The sequence below is a fragment of the Odocoileus virginianus genome, chromosome 34 (assembly GCF_023699985.2).
Source record: "Odocoileus virginianus isolate 20LAN1187 ecotype Illinois chromosome 34, Ovbor_1.2, whole genome shotgun sequence".
Lineage (NCBI taxonomy): Eukaryota > Metazoa > Chordata > Mammalia > Artiodactyla > Cervidae > Odocoileus > Odocoileus virginianus.
This window is the reverse complement of record NC_069707.1, coordinates 31,129,346-31,148,153: the sequence shown is the minus strand read 5'-3', so window position 1 is coordinate 31,148,153 and position 18,808 is coordinate 31,129,346. Positions and strand designations below refer to the sequence as shown.

At 39.1% G+C, this 18,808-nt stretch overlaps 2 protein-coding genes across 2 annotated transcripts; one reads left to right on the top strand and one right to left on the bottom strand.

Moving 5' to 3' along the window:
* Positions 1 to 2,838: 2,838 nt before the first annotated feature.
* On the bottom strand, positions 2,839 to 3,834 carry LOC110131621 (trace amine-associated receptor 2). The gene has a single exon (XM_020884381.2). It carries the CDS (start codon positions 3,757 to 3,759, stop codon positions 2,839 to 2,841), a length of 921 nt encoding a protein of 306 aa, XP_020740040.1. The 5' UTR covers positions 3,760 to 3,834.
* A 7,824-nt stretch (positions 3,835 to 11,658) lies between these two features.
* On the top strand, positions 11,659 to 12,508 carry LOC139032973 (ferritin light chain). The gene has a single exon (XM_070461366.1). The coding sequence runs from the start codon at positions 11,851 to 11,853 to the stop codon at positions 12,376 to 12,378; it is 528 nt and encodes a 175-aa protein (XP_070317467.1). The 5' UTR covers positions 11,659 to 11,850; the 3' UTR covers positions 12,379 to 12,508.
* The last annotated feature ends 6,300 nt before the right edge of the window (positions 12,509 to 18,808 follow it).

Here is an 18,808-nt window from a genome sequence, read left to right as displayed (position 1 = left end):
TGCAACCCCATGGACTGCAGCATGCCAGGCTTCCCTCTCCATCACCAACTCCCAGAGCCTGCTCAAACCCATGTTCATCGTGTTGGTGATGCCATTCAACCATCTCATTCTTTGTTGTCCCCTTCTCCTCCTGCCTTCAATCTTTCCCAGAATCAGTCTTTTCCAATGAGTCAGTTCTTCGCATCAGGTGGCCAAAGTATTGGAGTTTCAGCTTCTATGCAATAGAAAACTGTATACTCTACGGCCATACCACCCTGAACGTGCCCGATCTAGTCTGATCTTGGAAGCTAAGCAGGGTGGGGCCTGGTTAGTACTTGGATGGGAAAACTGTATAATCTGGGGCAAATCATTCAATCTCCCTGGGTTCAGCTTTCTCATCTATAGTGGCCTGTAAAATTCTGAGTGTGAGGGGAAACAGTACTGACTTTGGGAATGAATGGAGGATGAACAGTGGAAGAAGGAAGGCAGATGGGATGCTGGGTTACTGTCTTTCAACTAGTAAACAAGCCAGGATGACCACATTCTGAAACTAAAAAGTGCCTCAAAGAGACAAGAGACTTAGAGAACAAATGTGCGGACACCAAGGTGGGAGGGAGGGGGTGGGATGAACTGGGAGACAGGGTTGACATGTGTACGCTACTATGTGTGAAGTAGATGGCTGGTGAGGGCCTGCTGTATATGATTCCACTTCTATGAGATCCCTAGAGTAGTCGAATTCATAGAGCTCCAAAGCACTTTGGTAGCTGCCAAGGGTTGGGGAGTAGCGGGTAGTAGGGTGGGGAAGGGGCACGGGGAGTTTTTAATGGGAACACAGTCTGGTTGAGGAAGGTGAAAAGTTTGAGAGATGGATGGTGGTGAGAGGTGCATAACGATGTGAATGTACTTACTGCCTCTGCACTGCACAGTGAAATATGGTCAAAATAATTTTTAAAAAGTACAAAGAAAATTATGTTTCAGTGAAAAGGGGAATACATGAGTAGAATATTTAGCTACATGAATGATTTTTAAAATATGAGAATTCTAATAGAGACGAAGCATCATGAGAAACTTTTGGACCACATAGGACTGACGAATTGTGACTTCATCGTAAACACCAGAATAAACAACCACCACCATCACAAACACTATCATTCTTTAAAAATAACACCATTTCAAAGACGCTGCACTGTTCCACCTCAACCTTGTCGGTTAGAGGGTGAGACCCGCCTATCAGTAGGGCAGCAAGGATGGAAGGGACATAGAAGGTCTGGAGAACACGGGTCAGCCCATCTTCAGGCAGCCAGGCAAGACTACCACTTAAGCTGGCTGCTGGGTATCACTATTTCCTTGTCATCTGTGCAATGAACTAAGATCAAAGCACATTTGTGGGGAGTTATGCAAACATTTCCAAAAAGAGAAAAAATTTGCTCATTGATACAATGTAATGGAAAAATTAAACAAACAAACAAAAAAAATTTCAGTGAAACACAGTATCCTTACACACACACACAAAACACATCCACAGACATCCTTGTATATATACAACTAAGATGAAGACTTTATAAGGTAATCTTTACCTTCAGTGCAGGTCATGTATTCTGAAACTATCTACTTCCTTCTATTCTGGTTTGCTTTTCATTAAAAATGTTTTTTTGCAGTCAGTGGTAAACTAGAACCTCTCATGTCCATGTGCAGGAGTAGGTTAACTTTTGAGGAATTTTAGAACCTGTTGACATTACATTCATAGCTTGAAATCAGCTCAATGGGAAAAAAAAAAATCAGATTCTACAAATCTGGGCTTTTTTCTTTCTTTTCAGAGCCAGATGTTAAACATTTTCTAGCACACCACTGGTTGTAGACTTCTAAGTGGATTTTACAAATTACTAATGGGTCAAAACTTATAGTTTAAAAGTCATTGAATAGCAAACGCTGTATAAAGTTTCTTGTACCCAGTTTTTTGTACTCACCACCATAAATAGAAGCTTTCTTCTTTGCTTCCTCCTCCTGCTACTCTATTATTCAAAGATATATGTACACATATTAAGCAAAAAGGAGTGATTGAGTCAAAACACAACTTTTTTTGGTATGTACTTCACATTTATTAAAAACCAGAACACCAAATAGCTATACAAAGTGTGAATGAGCCTGAGAAAGAAAGGAAGGTGCTGGCTGGAATTCTCTGGCTAGTAAAATAGAAAAATAGAAAATAATAAAAAAAGAAAAAACACCAACTGCATGATTAAGATGATACTTGGATGGAAATGTGGATGGAATCTGGGACCTTAGTTACACCATGTCCATTTCTTATTTTATTAAAAAAAAGTTCAATCTCACAACTGTAAAATCTAGTAAAGGCTTACATTTCAGCTATCAAATGACTGATTCTTGACAGCATATGGCTTCTTGAAATTGTTATTTCCAAATTTACTTACCTATAATTTTTAGTGGTCAATGTTTCAAAATACCTCTGATCAGACTCTGAGGAAGAAAATGTAAATGAAATATCACACAAGATGTGTGTGATGGTGAGGATGGGGAGAGCAATATTTGAGCTCAGCTTGTGTTCTGCTTCCTTCCAAATGGTACAAAACTTTGTGTGTGTTCTCTTCTTCCCCTTTCTGGCTTTTCCTACCTTCTCTTCACCTTTCTGAGTTTCTTTCTTCTCTACCTATAAGCAGTAAGAACTGTTCTGAAAAGACAGGATTTGGGGTTCAAAGAAAAAGTTCTTTTTTCCTCTCAAGTTTTAGAAACTAAAAACTTTCCATGGTAGCCAGTCGCACACACATGCACACAGAGTTTAAGTAACTTCATTCTTCTAAATTCCAGTCCTTTGCTTCTATCCACTCACACAGAATAAGTCTAATCAGTTTCTTTTTCTGTAAACAAATTAGCATTATGAAAATGTGAGCTGAAAATTTTACCCAGGAAAATGTACTTCAGGGCTCTGCGAAACCAGGGATAGAAGAAACCATATATTAAGGGATTACATGTGGAGTTAAAATAGCCAAACCATGTCAAAGCATCAAACAAAACTATAGGAGTAGAGAAGTTCAGAAAGGGATCCAATAAAATTGTGAAAAAACAGGGAAACCAACATAATAAAAAAACACCCATCACTATCCCTAAAGTCTTGGCTGCTTTCTTGTCTTTCCTCATTTGATTATTTTGATTTTCTGGTAAGTTATTTATCGCACGAGCATGCTTTCTGGATACTGCAAAAATTTTGCCGTAAATCCCGACCATCACAGACCCAGGAGTGAAGAAACCTGCCATAAACAAGGTGGTCCCCCATAGCTTGTTGAACATCACTGGACAGGAGCTAGAGCAAGCAACCAGGATATCATAGCCTTCTATTCCATCCGCGTAGGCCTCAGAGAAGACCACTCCGAAGGCAAATGTCCCGGGGACTGACCAGCAGAGAACCAGCAACTGTTTAATGACTGGAATCGTCATTTTGGTTGAATACTGTAAAGGGTAACAGATAGCATAAAATCTATCAATGGCCACTGAGCAAAGATGGAAAATGGATGTTATGCTGAGCATCAGATCAAAGCTATAATGAATCTTGCAAAACGTCAGCCCAAAATACCAGCAGTTCTCCACTGATCTTATCATACTGTATGGCATGATGGTGAATCCCAGCAGGAAATCAGTGACCGCCATGGAGAGGATGAGGAAGTTGGTTGGTGTGTGAAGCTGCTTGAAGTAGGAAATGGAAAGGATCATGGCAAGATTGCCAAACACTGTGATGAATATGGCTCCAGCCATAAAGGAATACATGGCAGCTCGGACGCCTATCGGCCTTTCGTTTTCTGGGCAAGACCCACTTCCATATTCAGAGCAATTCAGTAGTTTCTTAGGGAAAAGCAAGAACACATGGGATTGTGTCAGTTACTAGATAATACATCATGTTTTTTATATACTTTCATAGAAAAATTCAAAAAAGACTTAAAGAAGATCATTTATGATGAATTATTACAATCTTTCTTATCTTAATCTGTATTTTATCTTAACCTGTAAATTTGCAATTCATAGAATTCTAGCTTAATGAATTTAAGTGATCATCCTTTACTTTACTCTTGCCTTTATTCAAATTAAGGCTTCCCTGATAGCTCAGTTGGTAAAGAATCCACCTGCAATGCAGGAGACCCTGATTCGATTCCTGGGTCGGGAAGATCTGCTGGAGAAGGGAAAGGCTACCCGCTCTGACTTGAAACGTTCTGACCTGGAGAATTCCATAGACTGTATAATCCACGGGGTGGCAAAGAGTCGGACATGACTGAGCGATTTTCACTTTTCACTTATTCAAATTATACCACTGACATTCAGTAAGCTCTTAATTTAGGCCAGGGCCTGAAATCAGAAGGAGGAGGAGGAGGAGGGGAGTCAGGAAAAGGTTGAGGAGAGAAAGAAAAGAGGAGGGGGTAGATGGAAAAAAGGAGAAGAAGAAAAGTTTATTATTGAACTTAATATAATTGTTCTTCCCTGTGTACGTAGGAAGAATAGACACTGATACTTATTAGACAATACATTCACTTCTTCCTCAAATGAGTCAGGAACATGTAACCAGACTTTGTTTGATTGGAATCTATTGGCTTATGGGACCAGGAGTTTACTAAGGGAAAAACAGATTTCTGCATATGTTCTATCACTCACTGTGCTTCTATTTCTTTCATGCTAAGCTCATTTGAAAGAGGAAGAATCACTTAAGGAAGTCTAAGGGTCTGAAAGAATCATCCTCTTCAGCTAGTCATGGAACTTTGATAAGCATCTCACCCTCAGAGCAGCTAAATCAGAGGAAGGCAAAGGCCAAAGCTGACCACCCCCACTTCTTTGTGAAGAGTAAGGGCTCCGCTGTAGTACGCCTCCTCAAGCCCCGTGCAATGATAGCAGCCTGGCGAGTTTCAGCGTGTGGGTCACACAGAGAGCGAGGAGCTGGCCATTAGCGAGTTTTAGGAAAGAAAGCCAGTTCTAAGCTGCACATGCTCTCCATGCAAGGACCCAGCATCTTTACTTTGCATATAAACATCTGCATGTTACCATTTACACGTATACTTGGGATGGAACATGATTATGAATTAAAATAACTTTTTTCTTTTTCTAATATATACTATTTATTTATTTTGCTTTGCTGGATCTTAGTTGCAGTGTGGAATCTAGTTCCCCATCAGGGATCCAGCCTGGTCCCCCTGCATGTGGATTCTCAGGCATAGAACCACCAGAGAAGTCTTAGGATAACTTTCTTCTTTAAATGTACATTAGGGGGAAAAAAAAAAAAAAACACTATCTAAATACAAATACATGCCCACAATCCATGAGACACAATGAAAGGAACAAGAAAGCATGAACTAATCCCTGGCAGTAGACAGTCTATCAAAACACATCAATCTTAAAACCCAAATTATTTTGGACCACAGATTAAAAGCAAATGTGGTGATGAGCTGACAAAAGAAAAGTCTAGGCAATATGTGCATTCAAAGATCAAAAGTGGGCAAAAGGCTTTCAGGCTGGGTCAATAAGAATGTCCCAGTGAGGATAGGACTTTTACCTGGTTCTCACTGGGTGTGTAAGATTTGAACAGGAAAACAAAAACTCTATTTTAAGCTGGAAGGGTGAAGAAATGGCATAAGGTTATCCAGAGACCTTTGAAAGTCATTCTCAGGGTCTCTGAAATACGACAGAGAAAACTGGGTGTGGAGGAGAGGATGGAACGGGAGAAGGGAGAATTTCTAGTGTCAAGTTCCCTCAAGGCGCTGTTTTTAGTCTGCATTCAGTCAAAGGAGCTTTCCCACTTTGTTCTCACATTTAGGCAGTTATGTCTGAACTGTCTTCTACTCAAGTGTTAAAAGTGATTGCTGCATTCCCTAAGAAAGTGATTAAACTGTAGGAGCAGACCATAATAATAAAGAATTTTCTGATTATTCTAATCTGATCTCATTTCTTTTCATCTTGTCATTAAATTTTTGTGCTTCCATTTTAAATATTCCAATGCTTTAGAACCCACTCTTTGAGGGTTTTAAGAGGCTTTTAAAAGTACTTTGTTCTGATAATCATTCTTTCTACTTTCGTTGAATTATTCTGACTTTACCCAAGCAATTGTTTCCTTTCAGTTGCTTAATTTCTATCAGAAACTCATGTTAATGAATCTTAACATAGTAAGTAATACATGTGAACAGTCTTAGCACAATGCCTGATGTATAAAGAACACTATCAAAGATGACTGCCCTCTTGTTTTTCTTCCTTTCCTTCCTTCCCTCTTTCCTGGTTGGGATGAACACCACATTCAACATTCAAGGATACATTTCACCAGAAAAGATGTCTCCTAAGAAAGCAAAGGAATGGGACTGTATGTAAAAACCCAGGTAACTGTCTTAACCCTCTGCCTCACACAGGTGAACACTTGTGGTACATGATTTGCTCAGCAGCTTATAAACACGTAACCCTTTCCATAATTCTAAATCTTCTTCCTAGGAAACACGCTGCACTGCCAAAAGGCAGCACATTTTCCTGTTAGCATAGTTGAAAACCTCTGCCTTTTATTACAAATTTATATTAAGTCCTGCATCTATAATCTTCTGCATTCCTACATGCCTCTTTGTACTGGACCAAAAAAAAAAAAAAAAAAAAAAATCAATCTGCCAGCAATACCACTGTATTATTAGAGTGACAGTTTGCTTCTTGAGAAAACCCAAGGAAAAGAAAGTGCAGATCCGTCCTTCTCAATGTCTTCTCCACATACCTGTTGGACTGCAGAAGATGACATTGCTAATTAAACTCCTTACTAGAGAAACTGTATTTCTTTGTTTCTTTTCCATCTAAGTGAATGCTTTTATGGAACTGAACAAGCTGAACTAGGTACGTTGCACTGTTCTGCAACTTAACAATTAGTCTCAAGGGAATTGGGTCTGAAAATTAAAAAAAAAGGAAAGCAAAACCTTGCCTTTCTAAAGTTTAGCAGCTAAATAAGCCTAAACCATTCCTCCATCCTCCCAGGACTCTGCTTTCTGAAGTTTTCGTCACCTCCAGCCCTGGCAGCTCTAAATCCACTATTATATGACAAATGCAAAAGTAACTCTAAACCTTCCAGTTATGGGTGACCCTAAGGAACCTGATTCAATTACACATGAATGAGATTGGTAGTTGGAGTAGAAGGATGATTATATGTCCTCCATCTCTTTAGGAAAATCTAACTGTCACAGTCCATGCATTGTCACATTTCAGTCACTGAGAAGGGCTCTTACCACCTAACATTTTTGTCTTTTTCCTTTGTTTAAAGGTGACTAAAAGAGCAAGTCTCACCAACCCTCTTAGATCTGGAGGAATGGAGCGTCATTATCATCTCTTTAAGGAACTCAAGTAATGATGCCAACATCTCAGATGTTACCGATTTAAATCTGTTCACATGTTGAAGGACCTACCTTTTCACTTTATCCTTTTAAAATGTGAAAGCTCCTTTTGCACTGTTGGGGACAACGTTGGGAGGCAACACACTCTAGATGTAGAGGAACTATCATACTGGTCACTAAAAAGCATCGGGGTCTGTCAACAAGGACCTATTGTCCTTGTTGGAACTCTGCTCAATGTTATGTGGCAGCCTGGATAGGAGGGGAGTTTGGGGGAGAATGGGTACATATATTAATGTATGTATGGCTGAGTCCCTTCACTGCTCACCTGTAACTATCGTGATATTGTTAACTCGCTATATCTCAATACAAAAGAAAAACTTCAGAGAAGACAGAAAAAAATCAGGGTCTGCTTGCCTGATTTAAAATTACAGCTATTCTGTGATTTGTCAGCTTGGCGTAGGCTGTTGCTTGGATATGCCACTTGTGCAGTCACATGAGGTCACATGAAGTCCTGAGTTTCAAAGTGTCCACACTTGGTTCAATGGCTCCGCTAATGCCCTCTTGAAATGCTTAATACATTTTAGGAAAGAAACTGCAGGGCTTCCCTGGTGGTCCAGTGGATCAAGAATCTGCTCGCCAATGCAGTATTCTTGCCTGGAGAATCCCATGGACAGAGGAGCCTGGCAGGCTATGATCCATCGAATTGCAGAGTCGGACATGACTGAAGAGACTTAGCATAGCACAGTGCAGGGAGATGGGTTCGATCCCAGGTCCGGGAAGATTCCACGTGTCATGCGGCACCTACGCCCGTGCAGCGCAGCTGCTGAGCGCGTGCTCCAGAGCCTGCGTGCCACAATGACTGAGCCCTCGTTCTGCACCCACAGAGCCCACACATCCGGAGCACATGCTCCACAAGAGAAGCCACTGCAATGAGAGGCCTGCACATCACAACTAGAGAGTAGGCCTCCCTCCCTGAAAGGAGAGAAAGCCCATGTGCAGCATCAAAGAGCCAGCACAACCAAAAATAAAGGAACAACAACAACTACAACAAACCCTGCATTTTCAGTTTGCTGTGGGTTCCCTAAATTACATAGCTGGTCCTGCTTAATCTCTCTTGGGAGCTCTTCTTGAAGAAGAGAAATAAGAAAAAATAAAAATCTCTTATTTCAGAATTATAAATTCAGAATAAATTCAGAATATGAATTTATATTCATATTTATGATAGTTGAGAAAATGTATATGAAGGTATTTTTTAAAGAAACTTTACAATTAGCACAGTTGCTTGCCAAGAAGGTAGGGCTTATTTTAAAAGCAGAAGGCATTACTACTCCAAGGTTGCCAGCAACTACCCTGTCTTCTGGGGGAAGACAGTAAGTCATTTTAGATAAATCTTCCTGGTTCTGTAAAGAATTAGTTAAACATTCTCTTTTAATTATGTAGATGCGAGACATTTAGCAGAGGTAGGTTAGAATGTAAATTGTTGCTTTTAAAGAGCTAAGGAGCCAAAGGAATGAGTTTTGTCCTCCTCCTTTCTAAGGTTCACTGCGATAGAATATATCTAATAAACTAAAATATATCATCATGATACACACTAGCTTAATAAACGAGCCTCATGTCCCAGCTGGCAAGAAAGAACTCTAGGACGTTCCTGAGCAGGACTGACCGTGACGCAGGGCAGATAGACAATCGACCCTTGAAAACTCCTCTGAACCAGCCTCTTTAATCCCAATGAAAAGATTTGAAAGTAAGAGAACTCTTCGGTGAACGGAAGTGCAGCGAGCGTCAGCTCAGGCCTCTCCTTTCTAAGCCCCTGGAATTGAGAGGGTCCCCTCTCGGCCCCGTTATCACATCGCTGCAGACGGAGTACCGCCAGATCGAGGGGGCGGGGCGCTGCCTGGCGATACTTTCAACAGTGACACCTTGTGGCAACTTGGGAGAACTGAGCCTTCGGATTCAGTCCTTCGAGAACGCATCAAAAGATCAGAAAGGATATAAGAAAGGTGGTTAATTTAAGTAAAACAAAGAGATATGATCTTGTTTTGTACCTCAAGCTGGAGAAAATGGATGTATCACTCATATAACTGTCCACATTTTTAATGAAACTCTGACGTGCAGAATTAATTACAATGAGTCAGGCCATGGGGCTTCCCAGGTGGTGCTAATGGTAAAAAACTCCGCAGTGCAGGTTAGGCATAAGAGACACCGGTTTGATTCCTGGGTCCCGAAGAACCCCTGGAGAAGGGAATGGCTACCCTCTCCAGTGTTCTTGCCTGAAGAATCCCATGGACAGAGGAGCCTGGCGGGCTACAGTCCATGGGGTGGCACAGAGTCGGACACGGCTAAAGGAACTTAAGCACGACCCGGTCACAACCATGCCATACGTCTTGCTTTATTGCTTCGTTTGTAACATAATGAGCACCCATGACTGTGAACTAACCTGACAATAGTGTCCTTATTTCTGTATTCTGCTATCACCTCAGATAATTGCTACACTGAATTTTGTGTTTATCAGCTTTTGTATTCTTTTAATAGATTTATCATATTATGGTTCATGATTAAATCAAAGTATTGATGAGTGTCTTTTTCAAATTTCTTATAAAATGGGTATCATGCAATTTGTCTTTTAGAATTAGTTTTGCTCTTATTCACTTAATTTTATACTATGTTTAACTGTAGTTCATTCATTCTTATTGCTATGTAATTAATAATCTCTTCTATCAAAAGATATTTGAATTATTTCTAGTTCTTTTGCTATTATGAATGGTGCTATTTTCAATATTCTTGTGTAAGTTTCTTGATACTAATAGTCAAAAGATTTTCTTGTAAATATACATGAGAAAGTAATTACGGAGTAAAAGAATGTGAATATTCAGTTTCACATCACTAAACAAATTTTATTCCAAAGTGGCTGTACTATTCTACATTCTCACAATCAATATGTAGAAATTCTATTAACTTATAATACAGGCAACATATGATATTAACACAGTTAAATGTTTAACAATTTAATGAGTGAAGAGTTGTGTTTTATTGTAGACTTGATTTGCATTTTCCTGATTTCCAATGAGGGACAGCATTTATTTGTGTGTTTATTGTTGTTTCCCTTCTGTGAAATCCTATCATTTCTTTTTATTTACTTTTCCTTTCCTTCTTGATTTATACAAGCTATTTTTATATCCTTAATAATAACCTTTTATCAGTTATTATATATGTAACAAATATATTCTCCCCATGGATAAGTTGCCCTTTCCTTTCAGGTAGGTTTTTGATAAATGAAAGTTCTTTCTTATAGCTAAATTTATCAATCATTTATGTTTTGTAACTTTATTTTAAAAAAATCCTTCCCTAGTTCCAAGTGAGAAAAATTGCTGTCTAAATTTTCTAGTGAAAATTTAAACATTTTGCCTTTAATATTTGTTTTTTAATTTATCTGTAATTGTGTATGATGTGAAGTAAGAAATAACATTTTTTTTCACATAAACCAACTTTTTCCAGCTCCAATTATTGGGTAGAATTTCCTTTCCCCAATGCAGATGTCATGTATCAAAGTCCACACATAACTTTGAGCTCTGCATACAAATCCATCCACTCACTCATTTAATGCTGCACAAATACCACATTGGCCTAGTTACCATGGCTTGTAATGACTCTTGATATTTAATAGAGTAAGTCCTTCCCCACCTCCTCCTTCTTCCTTCCTTCAAAGATGTTAATTATCTTTCCAAGATCCATAAAAATTATGTTGGATTTTGAGGGAATAACATTAATATCACCTCACTATTATATCTCATTCACGAGCATGGGCTAAATCCACATTTATTTGGTCTTCTGTAATGCTCTATTAAGTAAACTTTCTTAATAGTCTACAAATGTGTCTTGCACACCTTCTGATAATTTCATTCCTGAGTAACTCAATTTTAAATTGGTGTATTTTTAAATCCATAGTTTCATTGTTGCTTATTACTGGTGTACACATTCAACTGAATTTTGTATTCAGGCAACTTGCTCAATTTTCATATTATTTGAAAAATTTCTCTGCAGACTCTTGGATTTTCTATGTGGTTAATAATACTACCTGCAAATTATTATGGTTCTATTTCCTCCTCTAATCATTGAGGCCTTCAATTTCTGGTTCTTAATATACTGTACTAAGATCTTTAGGACAATGTTGATTGAGGCATTGTTATAAAATGATTAAGCTACTTTTCAAATGAAACAGTTGCTTCTTATGACATTTAAAAAGTCTATTAGGCAATGTATGGCAAAAACCACTACAGTATTGTAAAGTAATTAGCCCCCAACTAATAAAAAATAAAGGAAAAAAAAAAAGTGCGCTCGGCGGCCCCGCGGATCTGTCTCTTGCTTCAACAGTGCTTGGACGGAACAGACCCAGGGACGCCCCTTGCTCCAGCCTCCGACTACCCTCCAACCTTTTTTCCAGTCGCAATCTCCGGAGTCAGCCACTCAGCTGTCCGCGATCACCGGGACCAGCCACCATTTTTTAACTCCTTACTACCGACCAATCATGAGCTCCCAGATTCGTCAGAATTATTCTACCGAGGTGGAGGCCGCCGTCAACCGCCTGGTTAACATGCAACTGCGGGCCTCCTACACCTACCTCTCTCTGGGCTTCTACTTCGACCGCGACGATGTGGCTCTGGAGGGTGTGGGTCACTTTTTTCGCGAATTGGCCAAGGAGAAGCGCGAGGGCGCGGAGCGTCTCTTGAAACTGCAAAACCAGCGTGGCGGCCGCGCCCTCTTCCTGGACGTTCAGAAGCCATCTCAAGATGAGTGGGGTAAAACCCAGGACGCTATGGAAGCCGCCCTTCTCGTAGAGAAGAACCTGAATCAAGCCCTGTTGGATCTGCATGGCCTGGCTTCTGCCCGCGGAGACCCCCACATCTGTGATTTCCTGGAGAACCACTTCCTAGATGAGGAAGTGAAACTCATCAAGAAGATGGGTGACCACCTGACCAACCTCCGCAGGCTGGCTGGTCCCCAGGCTGGGTTGGGCGAGTATCTCTTCGAGAGGCTCACCCTCAAGCACGACTAGGAGCTTCTGGAGACCAGTGGCCTTTGAAGAACCCACCTAACATCAGGGCTGCCTGAAGCCCCTCTCTGCAGCTACTAGGCAGCTTTTTAACATCCTGGAGCCCTCTTTCAAGCCTTGGACCAAATGGAAACAATAAAGCTTTTTGCAGCACAAAAAAAAAAAAAAAAAAAGCCTCTATTAGGGACTTCCTTGGAAGTCCAGCGGTTAAGACTCCATGCTTCTATTACAGGGTGCTCGGGTTTGATTCATGATAGGGGAACTAAGATCCCACCTGCCTAAAGAAGGTAAACTTCCAAACTCATTCTATGAGGCCACCATCACCCTAATTCCAAAACCAGACAAAGATGCCACAAAAAAAGAAAACTAAGGCCAATATCACTGATGAACATAGATGCAAAAATCCTTAACAAAATTCTAGCAAACAGAATCCAACAACATATTAAAAAAATCATACACCATGACCAAGTGGGCTTTATCCCAGGAATGCAAGGATTCTTTAATATCCGCAAATCAATGTAATACACCACATTAACAAATTGAAAGATAAAAGCCATATGATTATCTCAATAGATGCAGAAAAAGCCTTTGACAAAATTCAACATCCATTTATGATTAAAACTCTCCAGAAAGCAGGAATAGAAGGAACATACCTCAACATAATGAAAGCTATATATGACAAACCCACAGCAAGCATCACCCTCAATGGTGAAAAATTGAAAGCATTTCCCCTGAAATCAGGAACAAGACAAGGGTGCCCACTCTCACCACTACTATTCAACATAGTTTTGGAAGTGTTGGCCACAGCAATCAGGGCAGAAAAAGAAGTAAAAGGAATCCAGATAGGAAAAGAAGAAGTGAAACTCTCTCTGTTTACAGATGACATGATCCTCTACATAGAAAACCCTAAATACTCTACCAGAAAATTACTAGAGCTAATCAATGAATACAGTAAAGTTGCAGGATATAAAATTAACACACAGAAATCTCTTGCATTCCTATACACTAACAATGAGGAAACAGAAAGAGAAATTAAGGAAACAATACCATTCACCATTGCAACAAAAAGAATAAAATACTTAGGAGTATATCTACCTAAAGAAACAAAAGACCTATACATAGAAAACTATAAAACACCGATGAAAGAAATCAAAGAGGACACAAACAGATAGAGAAATATACCGTGTTCATGGATTGGAAGAATCAATATAGTCAAAATGGCTATACTACCCAAAGCAATCTATAGATTCAATGCAATCCCTATTAAACTACCAACGGTATTTTTCACAGAACTAGAACAAATAATTTCACAATTTGTATGGAAATACAAAAAACCTCGAATAGCCAAAGTAACCTTGAGAAAGAAGAATGGAACTGGAGGAATCAACCTGCCTGACTTCAGACTCTACTACAAAGCCACAGTCATCAAGACAGTATGGTACTGGCACAGAGACATACATATAGATCAATGGAACAGAATAGAAAGTCCAGAGATAAATCCACGAACCTATGGTCACCTTATCTTCGACAAAGGAGGCAAGGATATACAATGGAAAAAAGACAACCTCTTTAACAAGTGGTGCTGGGAAAACTGGTCAACCACCTGTAAAAGAATGAAACTAGAACACTTTCTAACACCATACACAAAAATAACTCAAAATGGATTAAAGATCTCAATGTAAGACCAGTAACTATAAAACTCCTAGAGGAGAGCATAGGCAAAACACTCTCCGACATAAATCACAGCAGGATCCTCTGACCCACATCCCAGAATTTTAGAAACAAAAGCAAAAATAAACAAATGGGACCTAATGAAACTTAAAAGCTTTTGCACAACAAAGGAAACTATAAGCAAGGTGAAAAGACAGCCCTCAGATTGGGAGAAAATAATAGCAAACGAAGCAACAGACAAAGGATTAATCTCAAAAATATACAAGCAACTCCTCCAGCTCAACTCCAGAAAAATAAATGACCCAATCAAAAAATGGGCCAAAGAACTAAACAGACATTTCTCCAAAGAAGACATACAGATGGCAAAAAAACACATGAAAAGATGCTCAACATCACTCATTATCAGAGAAATGCAAATCAACACCACAATGAGGTACCATTGCATGCCAGTCAGGATGGCTGCTATCCAAAAGTCTACAAGCAAGAAATGCTGGAGGGTGTGGAGAAAAGGGAACCCTCTTACACTGTTGGTGGGAATGCAAATTAGTACAGCCACTATGGAAAACAGTGTGGAGATTCCTTAAAAAGCTGGAAATAGAACTGCCATATGACCCAGCAATACCACCTCTGGGCATACACACCGAGGAAACCAGATCTAGAGACACGTGTACCCCAATGTTCATCGCAGCACTGTTTATAATAGCCAGGACATGGAAGCAACCTAGATGCCCATCAGCAGACGAATGGATGAGGAAGCTGTGGTACATATACACCATGGAATATTACTCAGCCATTAAAAAGAATTCATTTGAATCAGTTCTAATGAGATGGATGAAACTGGAGCCCATTATACAGAGCGAAGTAAGCCAGAAAGATAAAGACCATTACAGTATACTAACACATATATATGGAATTTAGAAAGATGGTAACGATAACCCTATATGCAAAACAGAAAAAGAGACTCAGATGTATAGAACAGACTTGTGGACTCTGTGGGAGAAGGTGAGGGTGGGATGTTTCAAGAGAACAGCATCGAAACATGTATATTATCTAGGGTGAAACAGATCACCAGCCCAGGTTGGGTGCATGAGACAAGTGCTCGGGCCTGGTGCACTGGGAAGACCCAGAGGGATGGGGTGGAGAGGGAGGTGGGAGGGGGGACCGGGATGGGGAATACATGTAAATCCATGGCTAATTCATTTCAATGTATGGCAAAAACCACTGCAATATTGTAAAGTAATTAGTCTCCAACTAATAAAAATAAATGGGAAAAAAAAGAAAAATCCCACCTACCTTATGGCCAAAAAAAAAAAAAAAAAAGTCTTTTAAAGATGACATAGTTCAAAATCTTTGGGGGCTCCTTTCTGCCAATTTTAAATTCAGCACACAAAATTTATCTTTTTATTGTAAGCTTATGTCCATTTCTAGAAAATAAGGACCACAGCTTATCACCCAATCAAAACACTGAGATTTTGCTTGAAATGTTTCTTATTGTTTCTGAAAATTCAATTCACATTAAAGGTTTTTTAAGCCACTTTAATCTGAATAAAAAAAAAAAATAGTACTGGTTCTACCTGAGTCTGATAATGACTGCTTATTCATCTGAATCACTAAAGCTTCCACTGTGGTGGCTCTCCTTGTTAATCAAATGCTTCCCATTGAGATTTTCAGTTTACACTTCACTGCTATTACCCTGTTCCTACTTTGTGTTTACCCCATCCTCCCCTACCTACCCCATGAAAAAAATCTATTTTAAACAAGTAATTTTTGCACTACAAGAAAGAGCGAAACTAAGGAAGGAAAGAAAGATGAGAGGGAGGAACACATGCATGATGATTTCCTGTATCGGCTAAGCAGAAATAGTGATGTAATGCTGTGATCTAAGTTAAAAATTGATAGTCTTAGTTGTATTTTTAAATTTCATCTCTGCACCTATGAACCAAGTTGACAATGGCAATATTAACTATAAATAATAATAATTTGAATTTCTTGATCTTGTACTATCTCATTTTCAAAAACCTCATTTCATTTCCATTAAAATTTCAGAGAGGTTGAGAATATATTGATATTATTCAGTGCTGGGAGCCAGCACACGAGATTTCACCCATGACAAGGTCATAAGGAGAAGACCTGAGAAGCAAGGCAGATCAGGACTTCAGGGATTTCGAAAATCTGCCCCAGCACTCACCTTAAAGATGATCTCTGTCTTTCTGATGCTTGCTATATTAGACTACTCCCTAATTTCTGTGACACGGGTAGATGGCCTTCCCCGATCTCTCTCCAAACAGAATCAACTTAGAACTTTAATTAATATGTCCCCCGGACGGCGGTATCCCATAAGATTATCCAGGATGAAAGGAGTGTTTCAATTTAGACCCCTTTGCTGGCATTCTAGCCTGCTTGGCAAATGCGTACTAATGCACATGACTGCTCACAACACCTTAATCATGAACAGCATAAAGAACCTGATCACACAAAAAACCCTAATAGGCACAGAGCCCTTTGGGGGGGGTGAGGAAGCCCTATTAGAGAACAAAAAATATTATTCTAAAAGCAGTTATAGTTAAAGATTTAGAAAAATAAAGAGTTTAGAATTGTTCATTTTAACCAGGAACGCTAAACAGGGGCTGCCTCACCAGAGCTGCAGAGTCTTTGTGTGGTAAACCTTTTAGATAAATTTAACTGATAACTTCTGCAAAAGGACTGACCTTTGTGTTCATTAAAGAATAGATTACCGAAAACAGCTTTGCATTCACCTGGGTCATAAAATGTCAATAGGCCCCAAGGCCAGAAGATAATGTATAAGACTCTCACAAAGAAGTATGCAGAAAACACCCTGGTTTCGTGAAGGATAAGCCGATGTAATATTAAACTATCTTCCCCTTAAAAATGTACTAACTTAGAATATAAAAGCTACGGTAAAAAAATAAAGGTTTGCCGGACTTTGCTGCACACCCCCAGTCTGGTCTCTCTCTCTTTTTCTCGCCTACGCCGTTCATCCTGAGGGTACCCCTGGACCCTGCTGAGGCTGGACCCCAGCAATTCAGGTCTCTATCCTTAGCTTTTAGCTGACACAAAGACTGTTATATATCAGGTGCTCAATAAATTTGTTATGTGAGTGAATAAATGATTTAATGAATGAGTAAGTAAGTCTTCACTACAACTCTGAAAGTTACATGTTACCCATTTACAAACAAGGAAACTGAGATTTAAGGTTTGGTGAATTGCTTTCTGTTGTCAAACATGGCTGAATAGCTACTAATAACCTGTGTTTGAGTATAAACTCAAGCTGAAATATTTCCAGGGTTCATCCCAGCAATGATTCTGGTTTCTTTTGTTTGTAGTCTTATTTGATGGTTGTTACAGGGGTGGGAAGAAGAGAATTTAGATGACTCAATTACCCGGGTAATGACTACCATTTTTCACTTCTTTTTTAATTAGAACAAACATTAATCTAGTTATACATATTCAAATTTAGCATTGTGGTAATTGCCTCTCTAGTCTACTGCATGTAAAGCAGGTGTTGGTATGGTGTTTTGTTGTGTTTTTGTTTTATTGCTCTTGCAACATGAACCATGGAAGAAAAATCAATGGATTATCTGTGTGTTTTTCCTTATTCTCCCAACTTTTAATAATTTTCTGCACTTGGGAGAATATACAGACAAAATGAAACTGCTAGGCCACTTAAAAATAAAGTTATTAGCACATTTCAAACTTATGATATCACTGTTTTCAAACTCTTCTGTTTATTAAAAGTAAAGTCTTATGAGAATTGCTAATAACAGTAATTAAATGTGTTGATTGGATATTTACCAGTGTCCACAGTACTTCATTTACAGTTTGACACTTGGAACCTGCAATTCGAGCTCATGGTCCAAAGAGACCAGTATAAGCGCATTTCTCTCTTTACTCTCATTTGCTAAACTTTTGAGTAAATGGAGACCAGAGGGCATCATTAACACGTTGGCTGTTCTGCCTTGATTGTGATGGGAAATAATTTCACACTATTATTCATTGGGGAAGTAGTTGTACTTAGTGGAGACAGGAAAACATTTATCACAGAACTGTATTTGAAGAACCAAATGTTTGGGGAATTCTACAAATTATTAAGCAAAGTGCAAATCTGAGAAAGAAAACTTTAGCTGATGCAAGAGAGGCAAAATAGTGACCTCTGTCTTAGTCTATCTTCTTATTTGATGTAAATGTGTTTACAGAGCTGGTATCATGAACAAAAAACAAAGAATCACTTATCAGGAAGATTTCAGAAATTTCAGAAAAACCATTCAGCTAACATTACATTTCAACTCTGGCTGGAGATACAAGAAAACTCTTAACTATATACTCATTTGGTTTGTCCCTTAATGAGCAATTCCAGATTTTAGAATTGTAAGTAAATTACATGCATTGAGTAAATTAAGATTCTGTATCAAAAAAGGGTATAACATGACAAAGACAACTTTTGTGTTAGTAGCAAGAATTTTTTTGCTTGCATTTGGTTGTGGCCTTTGTCATCTATTTTCACTGAATTTTAAGCATAGATTATAAGTGGTCCTTACAACTTTAATTTCTTCAATGATTGGCGCTAACCTGATGCCTCCATGGTATGCTGCAGGCTCACCATCAACTCTTATTGCCAAAACACCTTTCTTGCTTCAAGGGATACTAACAATAGTGGAATAGTTAGTAGAATAGTGGATTTGGGGATTTCATAAAAAGAAAGTTTTAAACGTGGGCAAACATGCTGCCGCACTGCGCTGTGCTG